This window comes from Doryrhamphus excisus, linkage group LG14 (assembly GCF_037039965.1).
Source record: "Doryrhamphus excisus strain RoL-2023G ecotype Guam linkage group LG14, RoL_Dexc_Guam_v1.1, whole genome shotgun sequence".
In the NCBI taxonomy this organism is placed as follows: Eukaryota; Metazoa; Chordata; class Actinopteri; order Syngnathiformes; family Syngnathidae; genus Doryrhamphus; species Doryrhamphus excisus.
Window position 1 is genome coordinate 17,986,326 of NC_136370.1, and position 20,661 is coordinate 18,006,986.

Genomic DNA, 20,661 nt, shown 5'->3' on the forward strand with positions numbered 1-20,661 from the left:
TAAATGTTTAAAAAAAAATGTTTTATGTTTTTAAGCCCTAATGACAGCACTGGTTGAGCCACAAGCATGAACAAATATTGAGCAGAAATATGTTTTTTATATTGTTTTTGATTACGTTTATTACGTCTAATATGCCAATTTTTCTTTGCAATAATGTAAAATATTCCAATTTAAGTTTTGAACGATGTATAACCCCCTTAGCTTTATTATAGGAAAATCTCTTGTTATACATAAAAAAACCCAACTAGCACACAATGATAAGTTAACATCCGTGGCTGAGGCAATGAATCCCAACGTATTTAGCGTTGATCAGCCACCCCACCCAACCTGTTCCACGGGGCGCTGATGCGTAAAAGCACATTTCACCACATGATGCAACAGCAGGGGGGGTGGGGGGGGGCGAGGGGAAGCCGGGGTTCTCTACCGGTTGAGACACACTTTGTGTCTCATAGCGAAGCGAGTCATTTCCAAAAAGGTTCTCAACTGGATCCTCCGGAGTCCCCCTTTTTTTTTTTGGTCACACCGTGCGTAAAAATGGAGCCGTCGGCGTGCACGCAACACACCTCAAATACGCGCACAGAAACTTAAAGTGAAAGCAGCATTGCATGGCGGCTTCTTCACAAAAGTGATGATGTGAAGTAACACAAATGTGGACCTGAACGGAGCGGAGTCGGTCATTTTGCGCTGAGGAAGGATGCTGGGAGAAGATGCAGGAGGACATTTAACAGAAGGTGAGTCCTTTTACTTATTGTTTATGTCCTTAAACGCCTCACAATAGCTTGTTGTTATTGTAATGACTGTATTATTAATACACACACTGTATAGTTAAACAGGTTTTATATTTTTGGTTTAATTAATATGCAGCTAAAAGGTAAATAAACAAAGCATGAGAGATGTCCGAGAGCGCATGTTCTGTATTATTTATAACTACACACTGTACACACACAGATGGAGAGAGAAATATGTCTGCCAAGTGCACGTCTTTTAGTGTCTAATGAATTATTTCTGCAGTGGGTTGTGGTTTTTGTAGTCTAATGTGGTGTGTAATAGAAGTGTGTGTGTTATGTGGCTCAAAAAATCAAAGATGCACGCACCGGTGCAAGATAAGTGAGCCTCTTGGCTCCTCCGTGTGCGTGTTCACGTTTATCATTGTGGCCCACATTATTCACACTCCTCCAGGCGGAACATTTGTGTTCTCTGCCTTGTCCTTTAGGTTGCAAACACACACACACACACACACACAGACACAGACACACACATAGAGTCCATAAGCTTGGCTGGAGACATCGCGTATGCAAATTTAGTCCAAGAGTGTCAGAAGCACCGGCTGTCCTGAATGCATCTTCTATTGTGCAAAAAAAAGCACTTTTAATACACATGGCAACAATGCAAGCAATTTGCTCCTTAATTCCGAAAGTCTGAGGCAGCTATTTTTTGTGGGGGATTTATGGGTTTTATTGTAGCACTATGAATTATGGTATTTAGAATGACATTTATAAATGATGTTTTGCTTACCGTTCAAAACTGACTGTACTATTGTTTAAATACAATTACACAATCACAGTTTTTCCATATAGTTTCGTAGTGAAGTAGTGTGCTATAGTAATGCTAGCTTTTTTATACATGCTAGCACTTTCATACACAGCATTTATACTACTACTGGTATTCAAACAAAATACCTTACAACAATAATCGCAGTATATTTTCAACTGTTAAGAAGATAATAAATATTATCTGTCTCTGTCTCTTAGGTAAATAATACTGTGTTAGCTAACACGGCTAACATAGTGTCCGCTATCTGTGATGTTAGCATGATACAGGTTTGTAACAAACATAGCACTTTATTACACATTACAAGCATAAGGTTTACTAACAAATAAAACAACAACAACAGGTAAGATACATTATATTCAGAAGAATATACTTACACAATTACAATTCACAGTTTTTCCATTTCCATATAGTAGTAGTGAATTAGTGTATATGTGTGCTATAGCAAGTATCGCTAGTAATGCTAGCTTTTTTATACATGCTAGCACTTTCATACACGGCATTTATATTACTACTGGTATTCAAACAAAATACCTTACAACAACAATCGCAGTATATTTTCAACGGTTAAGAAAATAATAAATATTATCTGTCTCTGTCTCTTAGGTAAGGAACACAAATAACACTGTGTTAGCTAACATGGCTAACATAGTGTCCGCTATCTGTGATGTTAGCATGATACAGGTTTGTAACAAACATAGCAGTTTAAAAAACAACAGGTAAGATACATTATATTCAGGAGAGTATAATTACACAATTACAATTACACAATCACAGTTTTTCCATATAGCATAGTAGTGAAGTGGTGTATATGTGTGCTATAGCAAGTATCGCTAGTAATGCTAGCCTTTGTATACATGCTAGCACTTTCATACACAGCATTTATACTACTACTGGTATTCAAACAAAATACCTTACAACAACAATCATAGTATATTTTCAACGATTAAGAAAATAATAAATATTATCTGTCTCTTCTTGTAAGGAACACAAATAACACTGTTAGCTAACACGGCTAACATAGTGTCCGCTATCTGTGATGTTAGCATGATACAGGTTTTTAACAAACATAGCAGTTTATTACACATTACAAGCATAAGGTTTGCTAACATATAAAAAAACAACAACAGGTAAGATACATTATATTCAGGAGAATATAATTACACAATCACAGTTTTTCCATATAGTAGTAGTGAAGTAGTATATGTGTGCTTTAGCAAGTATCGCTAATAATGCTAGCCTTTTCATACATGCTAGCACTTTCATACATGGCATTGTGAATTCTTACAACGTGTTTTCAAACGAATACGAAAGACATTTGGTAGACTTAAAACAATCTAGTATTTTTCCAGAAAATGGGGTTTGAACTCCAATTTGTTGGTGTACGCTATTTGCTAGGCTATTTTCACAGGTTTTTCATTTTTCATAGGCTGGTCATGTGACTTATATATGTATAAGTGTATCTCACTTAACACACAAAAACTAAGTAATGAAGAACTTATGAGTAGTGGTAAGAGTTAGGTAGGTTTGTTGCCAATAACGCGCAGACCTCACAGCTAGGAGACCAGGGTTCAATTCCACCCTCGGCCATCTCTGTGTGGAGTTTGCATGTTCTCCCCGTACATGCGTACGTTTTAACCGTGTACTCCGGTTTCCTCCCACATTGCAAAAACATGCTAGGTTAATTAGCGACTCCAAATTGTCCATAGGTATGAATGTGAGTGTGAATGGTTGTTTGTCTATATGTGCCCTGTGATTGGCTGGTGACCAGCTTGAAGACAGCTGGGATAGGCTCCAGCACCCCAAGCGAACCTCGTAAAGGAAAAAAAACGGTAGAAAATGAATGAATGAATGAATGTCTGTAAGTAATGTGCAACTATAATTATATTACTTTTATTATATGACTGTGTCGATTGAGAAATGTCGTATTTTAGAGCCTAGCGTTGTTTGAATTAGGACACTTAGAGATTGTAGCGGATGTGTCAGCCTCTGATTAATCAAATTGATGTTGTTATGAGCCAATAATACCCCTAAAAAAAGCTTATGATTGTACAATATACAAGGTGTATACAAGCTTACTGTATATAACTGATATTTTCAGGTATCCCTATAAATGTGACTTGACTGCAGCACCGTCGCTGCTTATTAGAGTGCCAGATATTTTCCATTACACGTTGATATGAATGTGTGTGTGTGTGTGTGTGTGTGCGACACCTACACAAACATACAACAGATGGGGATTTCATCGCAAAGCCTTGCGTGTGAGCTGAATATTGACAAACAGCAAGAAATACTCCTATAATTAAATTTAGAGTGCAAAATCGATATCAGCGCATGGTCTTGTTTGTCAAATTTCACAATCGCGTTATTGCGACTGTTTGTCATTCCAGCTTACACATTCCATAACTCGTCTTGGGCTCTAAAGGTGTAAGCAGGACCACCATGGAGAATCTCAGCGAGCTCCAGAATCCTCTTCTGGATAAAAGCAGCAGACATGTAGTGCAGAGTTACCATGGCGACTACCCAAGCCTTGTGAGCTACTACTACAGCGGGAACCAGGATGAACACAAATCTCAGCAGTTCCTGGATGCCACGTCACTTCATCTGGCGGTGGAGGCCTTCTATAAACCGAACTTGATCTTGTGTAAGGATAACGTGAGCCTCCATAGCAAAGACTCCAAGAGCGAGAGCTTTGAGACCACCTTCACAGAGAATAAGGACGCAGTGTTGGGCGAGGACTCCATGGAGAACCGCAGTGTGGACAGCGCACAAGGAGAGAAGGATGTGAAGATCCAGACGGTGTCGTATGAAGTGGAGGACGAGCACGTTCCTGAGTATGAGGTGAGACGTCACAACAGGGGAACATTTAACGGAATAGTGTACTTTCCATTCATGATAACATGATACACCTAACATAAACTTTATACTACTATTGTATTGGCCTGGGGCTGCACGGCGGTCAAGTGGTTAGCGCGCAGACCTAACAGATCTGAGTTCAATCCCACCCTCGGCTATCTCTGTGTGGAGTTTCCATGTTCTCCCCGTGCATGCGTGGGTTTTCTCCGGGTACTCCGGTTTCCTCCCACATTCCAAAAACATGCTAGGTTAATTAGCGACTCCAAATTGTCCATAGGTATGAATGTGAGTGTGAATGGTTGTTTGACTTAATGTGCCCTGTGATTGGCTGGCCACCAGTCCAGGGTGTACCCCGCCTCTCGCCCGAAGACAGCTGGATAGGCTCCAGCACCCCCGCGACCCTCGTGAAAATGAATGAATGAATGAACGAATGTTTTCCCAGAGGGGCTGCATGGTGGTCTAGTGGTTAGCACACAGGCCTCATAGCTAAAAAACCCAAGTTCAATTCCACCCTCAGTCATCTCTGTGTGGAGTTTGAATGTTCTCCTCGTCATTCCTCGTTTCCTCCCACATTCCAAAAACATGCTAGGTTAATTAGCGACTCCAAATTGTCCATAGGTATGAATGTGAGTGTGAATGGTTGTTTGTCTATATGTGCCCTGTGATTGGCTGGCCACCAGTCCAGGGTGTACCCCGCCTCTCGCCCGAAGACAGCTGGGATAGGCTCCAGCACCCCCGCGACCCTCGTGAGGATAAGCGGTAGAAAATGAATGAATGAATGTTTTCCTACAGGGGCTGCATGGAGGATAAGTGGTTAGCGCACAGGCCTCATAGCTAAAAAACCCAAGTTCAATTCCACCCTCTGTGTGGAGTTTGAATGTTCTCCTCGTCATTCCACGTTTCCTCCCACATTCCAAAAACATGCTAGGTTAATTAGCGACTCCAAATTGTCCATAGGTATGAATGTGAGTGTGAATGGTTGTTTGTCTATATGTGCCCTGTGATTGGCTGACCACCATCTTTATCTCGGTGACTTGCAAAATTCCCAAATATTCCAGACATAAAAGTGCCTTTTTGTACTGTAATTTTAATTTTTTTATACATTTTCAAATACCTAATGTAGCAAATGTTAAAGGTCAACCCAGTCATGAAAGTCAAGTTAAAAATGTGACTATATCAAATCTTAAAGGCACAGGCGCAATTTTCTGCAAAAATCCCATCCAGTCATTTCAGTTCAACGTTTCATGAAAGAAGCGTGATGAAGTGCTAAAGGCCAAAGGTCAAGTTAAACGTAAAAAAGGCCAGTCCTTAATGAGAGTGTACTTTTAAAATCCGTCACGGTGCAGATCATTAACGGCATCTTATAAGAGGTCGAGTCTTCCTGGTGCATAAAAGGCAGCCATGGATACGAACGTATTGTCATTTCCATTTAGCAATCCTGGACAGGAGCAGAGCAATTCGCACTCATTTTGCATTCCCTTCTCCTCTGAAAGGTCATTTCACAGAAATACTCTCAAGTTTGGTGTGCGGTAAATTGTACACTTCTGTCTTATAATTGCATTTTGAGCAAGTGACACATGTGATTGTATCCATCAAAGCTATTGTTCTTTAGGATTACTGGCGTTCTCTTCAAAGTAAAGTCATGACGGAAAAGCGGGCAAAGTCATTTCAGATGTGCTAGAAATGTAATTTGACTCGGACGGTGGTGTCAAACATGTAGCTGCTTATTATACGGGGGACCTGATTGGACTGCTCCTGTTCGCCGGGGCGCAGATAGAGACATGGCAGCCGCTGTTATCCATTGCTTTGCAAGTAATGTGTTGTGTATCTTGCGTGCATTTAAATTCACCGGCGCAGCTGGCCGCTAGCTGAGGTTATTCCGTGTCAAATCAAAATGATAAATTCTTCCGACAAACGGCGCTGAAATAAAAGTTCCGAAGTTCTCCGCGGGATGTGTGCACTGACCTTTTACTTCAGCGTGCATAAACACCAAACCTGCAAGGTATGAATCCTGAAACTGTACCCAGAGAGGATGTTTTGGTTTGTTAGTTAGCACACATGTGGAGAGGAGCGCAATAACCCATTCAATTTGGGAGACTAAATATACGCTCCACTCCATATGTAGGTGTTCCCAAACCTGCAGGTGTTCCCAAACGTTTGGAGGGGAGTGTAATTGAACCATCAATTACTCATGTCGTGCCATTATCATCCCAAGGAAGTACTACCGGGTACTACCAGAACCAGCAAGAACATGTTCCCTTGTTTGCGTGTGTTGCCATTGATCCATGAGGGGCCACAATTTGTGCAAAGGGGGCGCATTCTCTGCAAATGCGCAAAGGATGTTCATTGCTGAAAAATAAAAAAATTCAGTTTTTCAAATGTAATCAGGAAACTAACTAGAAAATGACTATTTTTTGTAGTTAAAGTTCTTTATCCATATTGAGCAAAAGGTAAACATACGACCAGAACCAGCAAGAACATGTTCCCTTGTTTGCGTGTGTTGCCATTCATCAATGAGGGGGCCCCAATTTGTGCAAGGGGGCGCATTCTCGGCAAATACGCAAAGGATGTTCATGGCTGAAAAATTTTAAAAATAGGTGTTATGTGGATTGAGATGTTTGTTTTTCAAATGTAATCAAGAAACTAACTAGAAAATGACTTGTTTTTGGTAGTTAAAGTTCATTATCCGTATTGCGCAAAAGGTAAACATACAAAAATTCTAAATTGATTCTTTGTTTGATTTATTCATATTCAATAGATACTTTTTTATAAGTAACTACAAGTTAATTATTTTAAGTAGGTTACACGAATCTGCAAAAAAATCATATTAATCAAAAATTACAGATAATGCAACTGGCAACATTTATGAGTAGAAATAAGAAAGTAAGAAAATGTTAACTATACAGTAAAGTCTCGTTATATCGATATCGGTTATAACGAATTACTGTTTATTACGATACTATTTTCATTTCCCGGCAAATTTCTAGTCTTTTATGATATAAATAGTTCAGTTAGTACGATACCCGGTTATTATGATAATCCGGTTACTACGATGCCCTTTTCATCTCCCGCCAGCCAATTTGGTCTGCTTATATCGATACAAAAGCAGCTTAAATCAATCTTTGCTTAAGGATTTCAATACCAAAAAAGAACACGGCGAACGGCTGCTTCCAGTCAACTTTATTTTTCACACTTCCACCACCAGAGTGCAGCACACACAGCGGAAAACACCCGTCCCTCGCGCCTACCCCTCCGGGTGGCAACACCTTCCCTATCGATAGTTCCGGGGTGAATTATGTCCCGGTAACCGGTAATCACTACAGCGTAAGTTTATTTTTATTTACTGTAGTACAAAATGTATTGTAGTACAAAAGCATGCTAGATACGCAATCCATGAACTCAAGGAGAAAATTACATGCCATATCAAAGATCCGCCCACTTTTAATGCAGTTCGGCGCAGGATCGGATATATGGATAGTCCGGTTATATCAGTATTTTTTCCGACTCCCGAGAATATCGATATAACGAGACTTTACTGTACTTTGAACATTCTGGAGATCTTGCTAGTGAGTTAAATATAAAACGTCCTACTAGTACTGCCTAGTACTAATATAAAAAAACAGTTTTCAAACAATTAGAGGGAAAATAGTTTGGTACTTTCTATTTAATTATACAGCAAAACTCCCATCATGTTTTTTGAACACAGTTCATCCTTGGTGGAGGTCTGTGCTCCTCCGATTAACGTTCTAGCAACCCAGATGTGTGTTTGTGTGTGTGTGTCGGTTGAGTCTGAGACCTGGGACAACGTTGCAAAGAACGGCAGATGTCTTGACAGAACCTTGTCAGTTCTATTGGCAAACAACCAAGCGCAGAAGGACTGTGTTGGAGTCCGTGTCAGTGGCCCTGAATGCACCAGTCACTCACAGCCTTTATCAAGTCTGGCTAGCAAGATTAAAGCAGATTTAGGAACCGCTGCTTTGCTCATGTGAGGTCGCATGATGGTGGTTATGACCAGCTGCCGCTGTGATGGATCACACCCGCCCGTCCAGGTGCACCGTGTTCATAAAGCAGATAACAGGGCGCCTCATAAGCTTGTCTTGGCACTGGCAGCTGTTGGGATGATTTAGCGGTGTCACCGGCACTTCCTCTAATGTCTAAATAAATAAGCTTCACGCTCGGAATAGAGCATATTTACCGAAGTAAAATACCATGCTCGTTATTCTTTAATTACTTTTAGGACATACAGTATATAGGACACTTCCTTCTTTGCCTGGCAACTAAATGGCTAAATGGATTGGTCACTACATGTTGTTATATTTTGCAGTGCACTGCTAATATTTTGATTAATAAAGTTAAGTTTTTTAGTAATCAGCATTAGAACATGGATATGTTTCACCATTAGCTTCAAATTTCCACTGGAAATATAGTGTGGAAATATGGGCTAATAACTATAAAAGCAATCTTCACTCGCTAAATGTACTGCAAAAAAGGTCAGTAAGGATAATTCATAATGCCGCCTACAGAGAACATACTAACTCCTTATTTCTAAAATACTTTGGTACGAGGTACATTATTAAAAAAAAAAAAAAAAAAACCTTTAACTGTATTATGGAAAGCAGGAAGTGAACAAATGTAACAGTTACTGATTGTAAAAGTACCAGATGGAGGGGTAGGATTTAATAAGCTTTGCTTCTTCCTACTCCTTTTGGACATGTGGAACTGTGAACTGATTATGGGATGCACTCAATTGGAATCTGGTGCATGTTCAAATGAAATAAAACCATCAAAAATTAAAAAATTTAAACAATTAAAAGCAATTTTTTTAATAAAAAAATAAAATATTTTTTTAATTTATTTTTTAAATTAAAAAACATTTTTTTTAATTGTATTAGGAAAGCAGGAAGTGAACAAATGTAACAGTTACTTATTGTTAAAGTACCAGATGGAGGGGTAGGATTTAATAAGCTTTGCTTCTTCCTACTCCTTTTGGACATGTGGAACTGTGAACTGATTATGTGATGCATACAATTGTAATCTGATGCATTTTCAAATGAAATAAAACCATTAAAAAAAATTAAAATATATATAAAAAATAAAAAACAAAAAAAAATATTTTTTTAATTAAATTAAAAAATAAAATAAAATAAACTTAAATTATATTAGAAAGGCAGGAAGTGAACAAATGTAACAGTTACTGATTGTAAAAGTACCAGATGGAGAGGGGTAGGATTTAATAAGCTTTGCTTCTTCCTACTCCTTTTGGACATGTGGAACTGGGAACTGATTATGTGATGCATTCAATTGTAATCTGAACCATTACCATTACCATTAATTACCATCAACGTTAATACCGATACTGTATGTACCGATACTTGGCAATATAGCGGCATGGTTGTTATGTTTAGCGAGTAGACAGGAAGTGTTTCTTGCGTCATGCATTTATTCAGTAATGAAATAGAAGCGGTCAACAAAGGTGAAGTACGGTGCAGGCGAGTGGGAGTGGAGAAGTATCTCTGTGCAAAGCGGGTCTGAAAGCTGCATAAGATGCAACCTAACCCCTGACTAGCGACAGAACCAAGAAGGCAGAGCTTGGACACATTCTTCCGTCTCCTGGCAACACCTCGCCTTCCAGGTGAAGGCCCACGGGCAATCTGTAAAAGGTGGCTCATTACAGAAACAAAAAAAAAAAAACCCAACAAAAGTAGAAAAATAGAGCAACTAGAAAAGGCTCAAAATGGTGCTAAGATTTGTCTTTAAATATCTGTACAGTATAACCTTGTTGTTGTTTTTTTAATGATCAATATGTAAGGATTGCTGAACAGCCTGACGTAAATAGACAACAACAGTGACCTTGTATTGCTCAACTACGAGCTGGAACTATCAATGCTGACACCAGCATTTCAAGAAATGCTGCAAACGTTTAATAGACAGTGTGAATTGCCTGTGAGAAAATACATGGTAAAAATTGTATATTGATAACATATTAAATCATTGATAAAATAATAATAATTATAATATAATATAATTACTATAATAATTAATAATAATTATTGAGGTAATTCCTTCATAATAATCCTTTCTGAATGTTCCTAAATAGGCCTTTTACTAACAAACATTTAGGTCTCACTTGCTCTCATTTTGTATTTGCTGAACATTTGTGGGCGGGTTTAAGAGCTAACATGCTAATAATAAAGAAAGTAATAAAAAAAAATGACATATTAAATGATCATAATACCTTATTACTTATTATGTTTATATATTAGCATAACAGCGGTTTATTTGGTGTCAAGAAATAATATTGTCTGTCTGTCTATCAAATTGTCTGTCTATCAAACGTTTGCAGCATTTCTTGAAATGCTGCAAACGTTTGATTTTGTTTGATTTTGTTTGATTTTGTTTGATTTTGTATTTGCTGAACGTTTGTGGGCGGGTTTAAGAGCTAATATGCTAATAATAAAGAAAATAGTAATACAAAAAAATGACATATTAAATGATTATAATACCTTATTACTTATTATGTTTATATATTAGCATAACAGCGGTTTATTTGGTGTCAAGAAATAATATTGTCTTTCAAATGTTTGCAGCATTTCTTGAAATGCTGCAAACGTTTGATTTTGTTTGATTTTGTTTGACTTCGTTTGATTTTGTATTTGCTGAACGTTTGTGGGCAGGTTTAAGAGCTAATATGCTAATAATAAATAAAATAGTAATACAAAAAAACGATGACATTAAATGATTATATTACCTTATTACTTATTATGTTTATATATTAGCATAACAGGGGTTTATTTGGTGTCAAGAAATAATATTCAAACGTTTGCAGCATTTCAGGAAATGCTGCAAACGTTTGATAGACAGTATGAATTGCCTGTGAGAAAATACATGGTAAAAATTGTATATTGATAACATATTGTCATTGATAAAATAATAATAATTATAATATAATAATAATTATTATTATAATTAATAATAATTAGTGAGGCAATTCTTTCATAATAATCCTTTTTGAATGTTCCTAAATAGGCTTTTTACTAACAAACATTCAGAATTGAAAACATTCTAAAGAAGATTCAAAGTATGATTAGAAATTTTGGAGTGTACCTAATGTTGTGTCCTGCGAGTGTTAGCATCCCTTTCCTATATTTTGTTCCCACTTTCCCTCCGCTCTGATTGATCCCTGCGGGCGGTGAAACTAATGAAACCTTCTCCCCAAAACATCCACTCAGCTTGTGCAGGACAGCTGAGTGAAGCAAGGCCGCGGCCTCTCGAAGGTCAATCAAGCATTCTCATCGCCATCCTCGTTTCGCTCAGCTGGAATCGATCGATGTCTGTCCGTCATTAATTAGCCCGTTCAGTCTTTGTGAGTGTTTGGGCCACAAGAAGCATGTTGGGGGGGGGGGGGGGGGGGGTCGACGAAGATGTGTGGGGGGGGGGGGTAGCAGGCGGTGGTCTGGCGTTCCACAGAAGCAATTTAGCACATAAATGGCAGTGTCCTCTGGCTGTGTCCCTGTCACCTCGCGATGACGGAACAATCCGTTAATCCTGCCTTATCTGTCAGCCTGCTCATGGCTGTTGACAGAGGCACCAAATCCACTCTGGTGGACTAAGCACTTCCTGTGATGTGGGGGTCCAGGAACGAGGCCAGGATAGACTAGCTAGTCTCTGTGGTCCGGCTACATCACGACAAGCATGACCGAAACTGTCTGTCAGAGCGAACACACACAGTAACACCGAATGATATCACTTTTATTACGCTTGGTAGAGGAATTAATGAAGCAGGGGTTTCAAACACGCGGGTCGCGGGCCAAATGTGGCCCGGAGGACACTAGTTTGAGGCCCCCGCCTTGATATGAAAGTTTAATGTTAGTTTGATATGGATGCTGTATGGTATCATGTACCCAGAAAAAATTATTACGTTTGATTAATGTTCATGTTAAAGATTAAATAACTGTTAATAGTTATCCTCCCTATCCGTGTGGAAGTGGTAAGTTTTTGGCTATTTAAGTTGAAAGGAAATGACTTGAAGGCTACCGTTTAGGTCGCTAGCTCTCTAGTTTGCAAACAGAATGCAAACCGCCAAAGTGGCTCTTATCATTAATAAACAGCAAGAGGAATGATAGCATGTCCAGGTTGTGTCCAAGTCTTTGTACACTTATGCATTTAAACAAATGTATTCATGCTGTATGAGTGCAGATACATACATTTATATTTACATTAGTTACTGCTTTCCTCGACTCTTGACTTGTCTGTTTCGCAGAGTGACAGCTCCAGCGAAAGCGAGAGTGAGGACAACTTCTTGGTGCTTCCACCTCGAGATTACCTGGGCCTTGCCATCTTCTCCATGCTCTGCTGCTTCTGGCCTTTGGGCATTGTTGCCTTCTACTATTCTCACAAGGTACAAAGACGACCTCAGTTTACTGTGTTGTATGCCTTTATATACAGTATGTTGGTTGTTTTAAGATACTACATTTATATTCAGTTAAGTTAAGCAGGAAAGACTTCTATTTCTGAACGGTAAGCAGGACAAATATGTTTGTTCAAGAAAGATATTTAACCGTAAATTACAGTGTGTTTAGTCACCAGCGGTGCACCGAATTAATGACTAAATGCTAAACTCATCACACAGCAACTTAACACTCAAATGGCATACCTAATAAATATACAAAACATGTACCAAAACTAGTAGTTGTATTTTTGACATATAAGGAAACTGTCATCTTACAAAGTAACACTAAACTCATCATACAGCAACTTAACACTCAAAGGGCATACCTAATAAATATACAAACATGTACCAAAAACTAGTAGTTGTATTTTCAACATGTGAGGAAACTGTGTAATCTTAAAAGTAACACTAAACTCATCACACAGCAACTCAACACTCAAATGGCACACCTAATAAATATACAAAACGTGTACCAAAACTAGTAGTTGTATTTTTGACATATAAGGAAACTGTCATCTTACAAAGTAACACTAAACTCATCATACAGCAACTTAACACTCAAAGGGCATACCTAATAAATATACAAAACATGTACCAAAACTAGTAGTTGTATTTTCAACATGTGAGGAAACTGTCATCTTACGAGTGACACTAAACTCATCACACAGCAACTTAACACTCAAATGGCACACCTAATAAATATACAAAACATGTACCAAAACTAGTAGTTGTATTTTTGACATGTAAGGAAACTGTCATCTTAAAAGTAACACTAAACTCATCATACAGCAACTTAACACTCAAAGGGCATACCTAATAAATATACAAAACATGTACCAAAACTAGTAGTTGTATTTTCAACATGTGAGGAAACTGTGTCATCTTACAAGTGACATTAAACTCATCACACAGCAACTTAACACTCAAAGGGCATACCTAATACATATACAAAACATGTACCAAAAACTAGTAGTTGTATTTTCAACATGTGAGGAAACTGTCATCTTAAAAGTAACACTACACTCATCATACAGCAACTTAACACTCAAAGGGCATACCTAATAAATATACAAAACATGTACCAAAACTAGTAGTTGTATTTTTGACATATAAGGAAACTGTCATCTTACAAAGTAACACTAAACTCATCGTACAGCAACTTAACACTCAAAGGGCATACCTAATAAATATACAAACATGTACCAAAACTAGTAGTTGTATTTTCAACATGTGAGGAAACTGTGTAATCTTAAAAGTTCCACTAAACTCACCACACAGCAACTTAACACTCAAATGTCATACCTGATAAATATACAAAACATGTACCAAAACTAGTAGTTGTATTTTCAACATATGAGGAAACTGTCATCTTAAAAGTAACACTACACTCATCATACAGCAACTTAACACTCAAAGGGCATACCTAATAAATATACAAAACATGTACCAAAACTAGTAGTTGTATTTTTGACATATAAGGAAACTGTCATCTTACAAAGTAACACTAAACTCATCATACAGCAACTTCACACTCAAAGGGCATACCTAATAAATATACAAAACATGTACCAAAACTAGTAGTTGTATTTTCAACATGTGAGGAAACTGTCATCTTACGAGTGACACTAAACTCATCACACAGCAACTTAACACTCAAATGGCACACCTAATAAATATACAAAACATGTACCAAAACTAGTAGTTGTATTTTTGACATATAAGGAAACTGTCATCTTAAAAGTAACACTAAACTCATCATACAGCAACTTAACACTCAAAGGGCATACCTAATAAATATACAAAACATGTACCAAAACTAGTAGTTGTATTTTCAACATGTGAGGAAACTGTGTCATCTTACAAGTGACATTAAACTCATCACACAGCAACTTAACACTCAAAGGGCATACCTAATACATATACAAAACATGTACCAAAAACTAGTAGTTGTATTTTCAACATATGAGGAAACTGTCATCTTAAAAGTAACACTACACTCATCATACAGCAACTTAACACTCAAAGGGCATACCTAATAAATATACAAAACATGTACCAAAACTAGTAGTTGTATTTTTGACATATAAGGAAACTGTCATCTTACAAAGTAACACTAAACTCATTGTACAGCAATTTAACACTCAAAGGGCATACCTAATAAATATACAAACATGTACCAAAAACTAGTAGTTGTATTTTCAACATGTGAGGAAACTGTGTAATCTTAAAAGTAACACTAAACTCATCACACAGCAACTCAACACTCAAATGGCACACCTAATAAATATACAAAACATGTACCAAAACTAGTAGTTGTATTTTCAACATGTGAGGAAACTGTTATCTTACGAGTGACACTAAACTCATCACACAGCAACTTAACACTCAAATGGCACACCTAATAAATATACAAAACATGTACCAAAACTAGTAGTTGTATTTTTGACATATAAGGAAACTGTCATCTTACAAAGTAACACTAAACTCATCATACAGCAACTTAACACTCAAAGGGCATACCTAATAAATATACAAAACATGTACCAAAACTAGTAGTTGTATTTTCAACATGTGAGGAAACTGTCATCTTACAAGTGACATTAAACTCATCACACAGCAACTTAACACTCAAAGGGCATACCTAATACATATACAAAACATGTACCAAAAACTAGTAGTTGTATTTTCAACATATGAGGAAACTGTCATCTTAAAAGTAACACTACACTCATCATACAGCAACTTAACACTCAAAGGGCATACCTAATAAATATACAAAACATGTACCAAAACTAGTAGTTGTATTTTTGACATATAAGGAAACTGTCATCTTACAAAGTAACACTAAACTCATCGTACAGCAACTTAACACTCAAAGGGCATACCTAATAAATATACAAAACATGTACCAAAACTAGTAGTTGTATTTTCAACATGTGAGGAAACTGTCATCTTACAAGTGACATTAAACTCATCACACAGCAACTTAACACTCAAAGGGCATACCTAATACATATACAAAACATATACCAAAAACTAGTAGTTGTATTTTCAACATATGAGGAAACTGTCATCTTAAAAGTAACACTACACTCATCATACAGCAACTTAACACTCAAAGGGCATACCTAATAAATATACAAAACATGTACCAAAACTAGTAGTTGTATTTTTGACATATAAGGAAACTGTCATCTTACAAAGTAACACTAAACTCATCGTACAGCAACTTAACACTCAAAGGGCATACCTAATAAATATACAAACATGTACCAAAACTAGTAGTTGTATTTTCAACATGTGAGGAAACTGTGTAATCTTAAAAGTTCCACTAAACTCACCACACAGCAACTTAACACTCAAATGTCATACCTGATAAATATACAAAACATGTACCAAAACTAGTAGTTGTATTTTCAACATATGAGGAAACTGTCATCTTAAAAGTAACACTACACTCATCATACAGCAACTTAACACTCAAAGGGCATACCTAATAAATATACAAAACATGTACCAAAACTAGTAGTTGTATTTTTGACATATAAGGAAACTGTCATCTTACAAAGTAACACTAAACTCATTGTACAGCAATTTAACACTCAAAGGGCATACCTAATAAATATACAAACATGTACCAAAAACTAGTAGTTGTATTTTCAACATGTGAGGAAACTGTGTAATCTTAAAAGTAACACTAAACTCATCACACAGCAACTTAACACTCAAATGTCATACCTAATAAATATACAAAACATGTACCAAAACTAGTAGTTGTATTTTCAATATGTGAGGAAACTGTCATCTTGCAAGTGACACTAAACTCCTCACACAGCAACCTAACACTGAATAGGTATAGCTAATAAATATACAAACATGCACCAATACGAGTTGTTGTATTTTCAACTCTTGGTATTGGTTGTATGTGTCGATGTTTGCTGTGTGATGAGTTCAGTGTCCTTTTGTAAGATGGCTGCACGGTCCTTGTGTCCAGTGTGTGCCGCAATATGAAATTTTATGAGTTATACACCAGAGTTTTCTGCATTTTATTTTGTTAATTTTGTTATTTTGTATTGAAAAAAAAATAAAGGACTTCCTGTTTACAATGCCCTAGAAATGTGCTATTGTTTGTACTCTGGTTAAATTATGGAGCAACATGTAAATTATGAAATGTATTTATTTCTGCTTTAGTTTCACCCTATTGTGATTTATTTATATTTTGCAGATTGTAAATTGTAGTGAATAGTTGCATCCATTCGTCTGCAAGTCCTAAGCACGCTATACAGTGTTTTCCCTCAGACAATCACAATGCATGTTTTTTTCATCGCTAACAAAAAAAAAACATGGAAACAAGCCATTCGTCACTGTCAGTGCCATGGCTTAATTGCCATGGCAACAAATAGCATAGCAAAAGCATTTCATGTCTCTGCTAACTGTGGTCCAAACACATACTCACCCACTCACCGCTGATGATGAGTAACTCATTTGACTCTTTGCTGTTTATTTGTTTTTGTTTTTTTTGTTTTTTTTTCAGACTGGCAAGGCTGTCGCTAAGGGAGACTTTTCCAAAGCGGGAATGAGCTCCAGGAGAGCCCTATTCCTAGCCGCTCTGTCCATTACCATCGGCACGGGCATGTATGTGGGGGTGGTGGTTGCCCTCATTGCTTATCTATCCAAACCTGGACATGTATAGCACTTCTACAGGAGGGCGGACGTCGTTACTCCTGAAACCAATCAAGGATCATCAAGGATGCCAATGAATGGAAAAGAATAAACAAGACAATATAGGACTTAGTCATCGGGATGAAAAAGCCTCCTTAATCATTCATTCGTGTGTTCATGTATTTCATGACTCCAGAAAGACACAAAATAGATGTCACTGTGTACACAAAACTGCTAAGCAGTACTCACTGGGAATATTTATCTTTTATTCTGTACTTCAAATGGAATAAATAAAGTCATTTGGCATGGATATTCAAATGTCTTTATCTTGTCTTACAGATGACATTTACATGGGTTAGTTGTGCAATAGTGTTTGGCTCATCGACAAAAGTTACACAAATTAAAGAAATTTAACTTAAGAAAATATAATAATAAAATATAATAAAAATAAAAAATAATAAAAAAAATAATATAAAATAATATAAATATAAAAATAATATAAAATAATAATATAAAAATATAATAAAATATAATAAATTTAAAATAAGAAGTAGATGGAAGAAGTTATTTGCATCAGGTGCAAATAATCCACTCTAAGTGTTGAAGGATCACTCACTAGCCACATTTACATGAGGAGTTTTTCCTCTTTCTGAATGACCTTTCCGAAAGCAATGGTATACATCAGGGGTCTCAAACACGCAGCCCGCGGGCCACATGTGGCCCGCAGGACACTATTTTGAGGTCCCCGCCTTGATATGAAAGTTTAATGTTTGATATGGACGCTGGTATGGTATCATGTACCCAGAAAAAATTATTACGTTGATTAATGTTCATGTTAAAGGTTAAATAACTGTTAATAGTTATCCTCCCTATCCATGTGGAAGTGGTAAGTTTTTGGCTATTTAAGTTTAAAGGAAGTAACTTGAAGGCTACCGTTTAGGTCGCCATAGCTCTCTAGTTTGCGAGTTAGCATGTGTCTCAAGACCCTGCAGTTGCGCAATATGTTGTAAATAAAAAGAGTATAAATGTGACTATAGTCGTGTTTTGTCATGTCTACAGGGCTCTAATAATGCTTTGTTCATTTTAATCTGAAAAAAATCATTTGTCTACCCACCAACTATATGTGGTTTCTTAAGTTTTTATTATTATTATTATATTTATTTATTACTGATTGATTGATTTGCTTTATTTTTGATTTTTGATTTATTTTTCATCTTATTTTGTGTAGAAAAATAAAAATCAAGATATTTGAGAACAGTGGAATGTTTTATCAGAGCTTTTCTTGTAGAAAATCAAAACCAAATCAAAGTTTATTCATTTTTCTGTTTTTAATAAATGCGTTTTTTTGGGGTTTTTTTGGGGGGAAAACCTGATGCGACCCAGTCTCGCCCAGACCCTAGCTCCAGTGGCCCCCAAGTAAATTTTAAAGTTTTTAAAATAGTGTCAAGTAACCAAAAATGCTAATCATTTTTACTACTGCTATCAACTTATGCTAACTAGCCACACAGATCAAAATGTCCAGATGTCCGTCATGCTTACATTGTTTGCTATGTGCTGCGGCTTCTCCTAAACTATCTTTAGGCATCAATCACTGTCAAGCCTTGAGGTGACTTTAGCTGCCAAGGTGATGTGAGTCTAGGGAACAATGACTGCTCTCCAAAGTTAGGATGTCAGCTTGTGTTTTAGTCCCCTGCTGCATTTGGAAAAACGCCATCTGCATATGTGAGACATTAGAAAGGCAAATCACTAATCACCGTTTATTAAAAATAAGCATTAAAGTGGCAAAAATGTGGATTGAGTAACGAACCAAGAAGTAAGAACCATAACGATCAAACGCCATCTGCAAGAACGCTTCATCATTTCCTGTTTGGAATTTACACTAGAACACCAAACATGGACATTGAAAGGTTCTCTTGGAGGTTCTCGTCTATGTCAATACTGAAGGCCCTCATCAGTGCGGTAATGGCTGGGTTTGTCAGCAGGACAACAATGCAGTTCACAATGTCCAACTGAGAACGTTTGGGGATGGATGGTATGGTAAGGGATGTCTATGAAAATCACTTCCAGACAGCTGATGCCCTCCGTGAAGCCTGGAGCAACATTCCCACTGGCATCCTCCAAACACTGGCATCAAGCATGCCAAACCCCTAAGCCGAACCTTATCCTCTAACCTCTAACCATAACCTCTAACCATAACCCTAACCCTAACCCTAACCCTAACCCTAACCTCTAACCATAACCCTAACCCTAACCCTAACCCTAACCCTAACCCTAACCCTAACCCTAACCCTAACCTCTAACCATAACCTCTAGACGTAACCCTAACCCTAGCCTTAGCGGTAGCCTTATCCTTAGCCTTAGCCCAAGCCCTACCTCTAACCCTAACTCTAGCCCTAACCATGCCCCTAGCCCTAGTCCTACGTCTAATGCTACCCCTAGCCTTAGCTCGAACCCTAACCCTACTCCTAACCCTAGCCCTATGTCTAATGCTACCCCTAGCCCTAGCTTGAACCCTAACCCTACTCCTAACCCTAGCCCCACGTCTAACGGTACCCCGAACCCTACCCCTAGCCCTAACTTAGCCCTAGCCCTACATCTAACCCTAACCCTAACCCTAACCCTAACCCTACTCCTAACCCTAGCCCTATGTCTAATGCTAGCCCTAGCCCTAGCTTGAACCCTAACCCTACTCCTAACCCTAGCCCTACGTCTAACGGTACCCCGAACCCTACCCCTAGCCCTAACTTAGCCCTAGCCCTACCTCTAACCCTAACCCTACTCCTACCCCTAGCCCCAGCCCTACATCTAACGCTAACCCTACCCCTAGCCCTACCTCTAACCCTAACCCTACTCCTAACCCTACCTCTAACCCTAACTCTAGCCCTAACCCTACCTCTACCCCTAGCCCTACGTCTAATGCTACCCCTAACCCTAGGTCAAACCCTAACCCTAGCCCTAGCCCTACGTCTAATGCTACCCCTAGCCCTAGCCCGAACCCTACTCCTAACCCTAGCCCTAACCTTACGTCTAACGCTACCCCTAACCCTACCCCTAGCTTAGCCCTAGCCCTACCTCTAACCCTAACCCTACTCCTAACCCTACCCCTAGCTCTAGCCCTAACCCTACGTCTAACGCTACCCTTA

At 37.9% G+C, this 20,661-nt stretch overlaps 1 protein-coding gene across 1 annotated transcript; it reads left to right on the top strand.

Annotated features, from left to right (window-relative positions):
- The first annotated feature begins 404 nt into the window (after window positions 1-404).
- LOC131140626 (synapse differentiation-inducing gene protein 1-like) lies at window positions 405-17,842 on the top strand. Its single transcript, XM_058091228.2, has 4 exons — window positions 405-731; window positions 3,942-4,392; window positions 12,668-12,805; window positions 17,391-17,842. Exons 2-4 carry the CDS (start codon window positions 3,994-3,996, stop codon window positions 17,547-17,549), a joined length of 696 nt encoding a protein of 231 aa, XP_057947211.2. The 5' UTR covers window positions 405-731; window positions 3,942-3,993; the 3' UTR covers window positions 17,550-17,842.
- Window positions 17,843-20,661: the final 2,819 nt, after the last annotated feature.

What these genes read in the sequence shown, in the direction of transcription:
- LOC131140626 (XM_058091228.2), top strand. Translation starts at nt 3,994, where the DNA reads ATGGAGAATCTCAGCGAGCTCCAGAATCCTCTTCTGGATAAAAGCAGC. An exon ending in AGCACGTTCCTGAGTATGAG is followed by an intron (nt 4,393 to 12,667) that starts GTGAGACGTCAC and finishes TCTGTTTCGCAG; the next exon opens with AGTGACAGCTCCAGCGAAAG. An exon ending in CCTTCTACTATTCTCACAAG is followed by an intron (nt 12,806 to 17,390) that starts GTACAAAGACGA and finishes TTTTTTTTTCAG; the next exon opens with ACTGGCAAGGCTGTCGCTAA.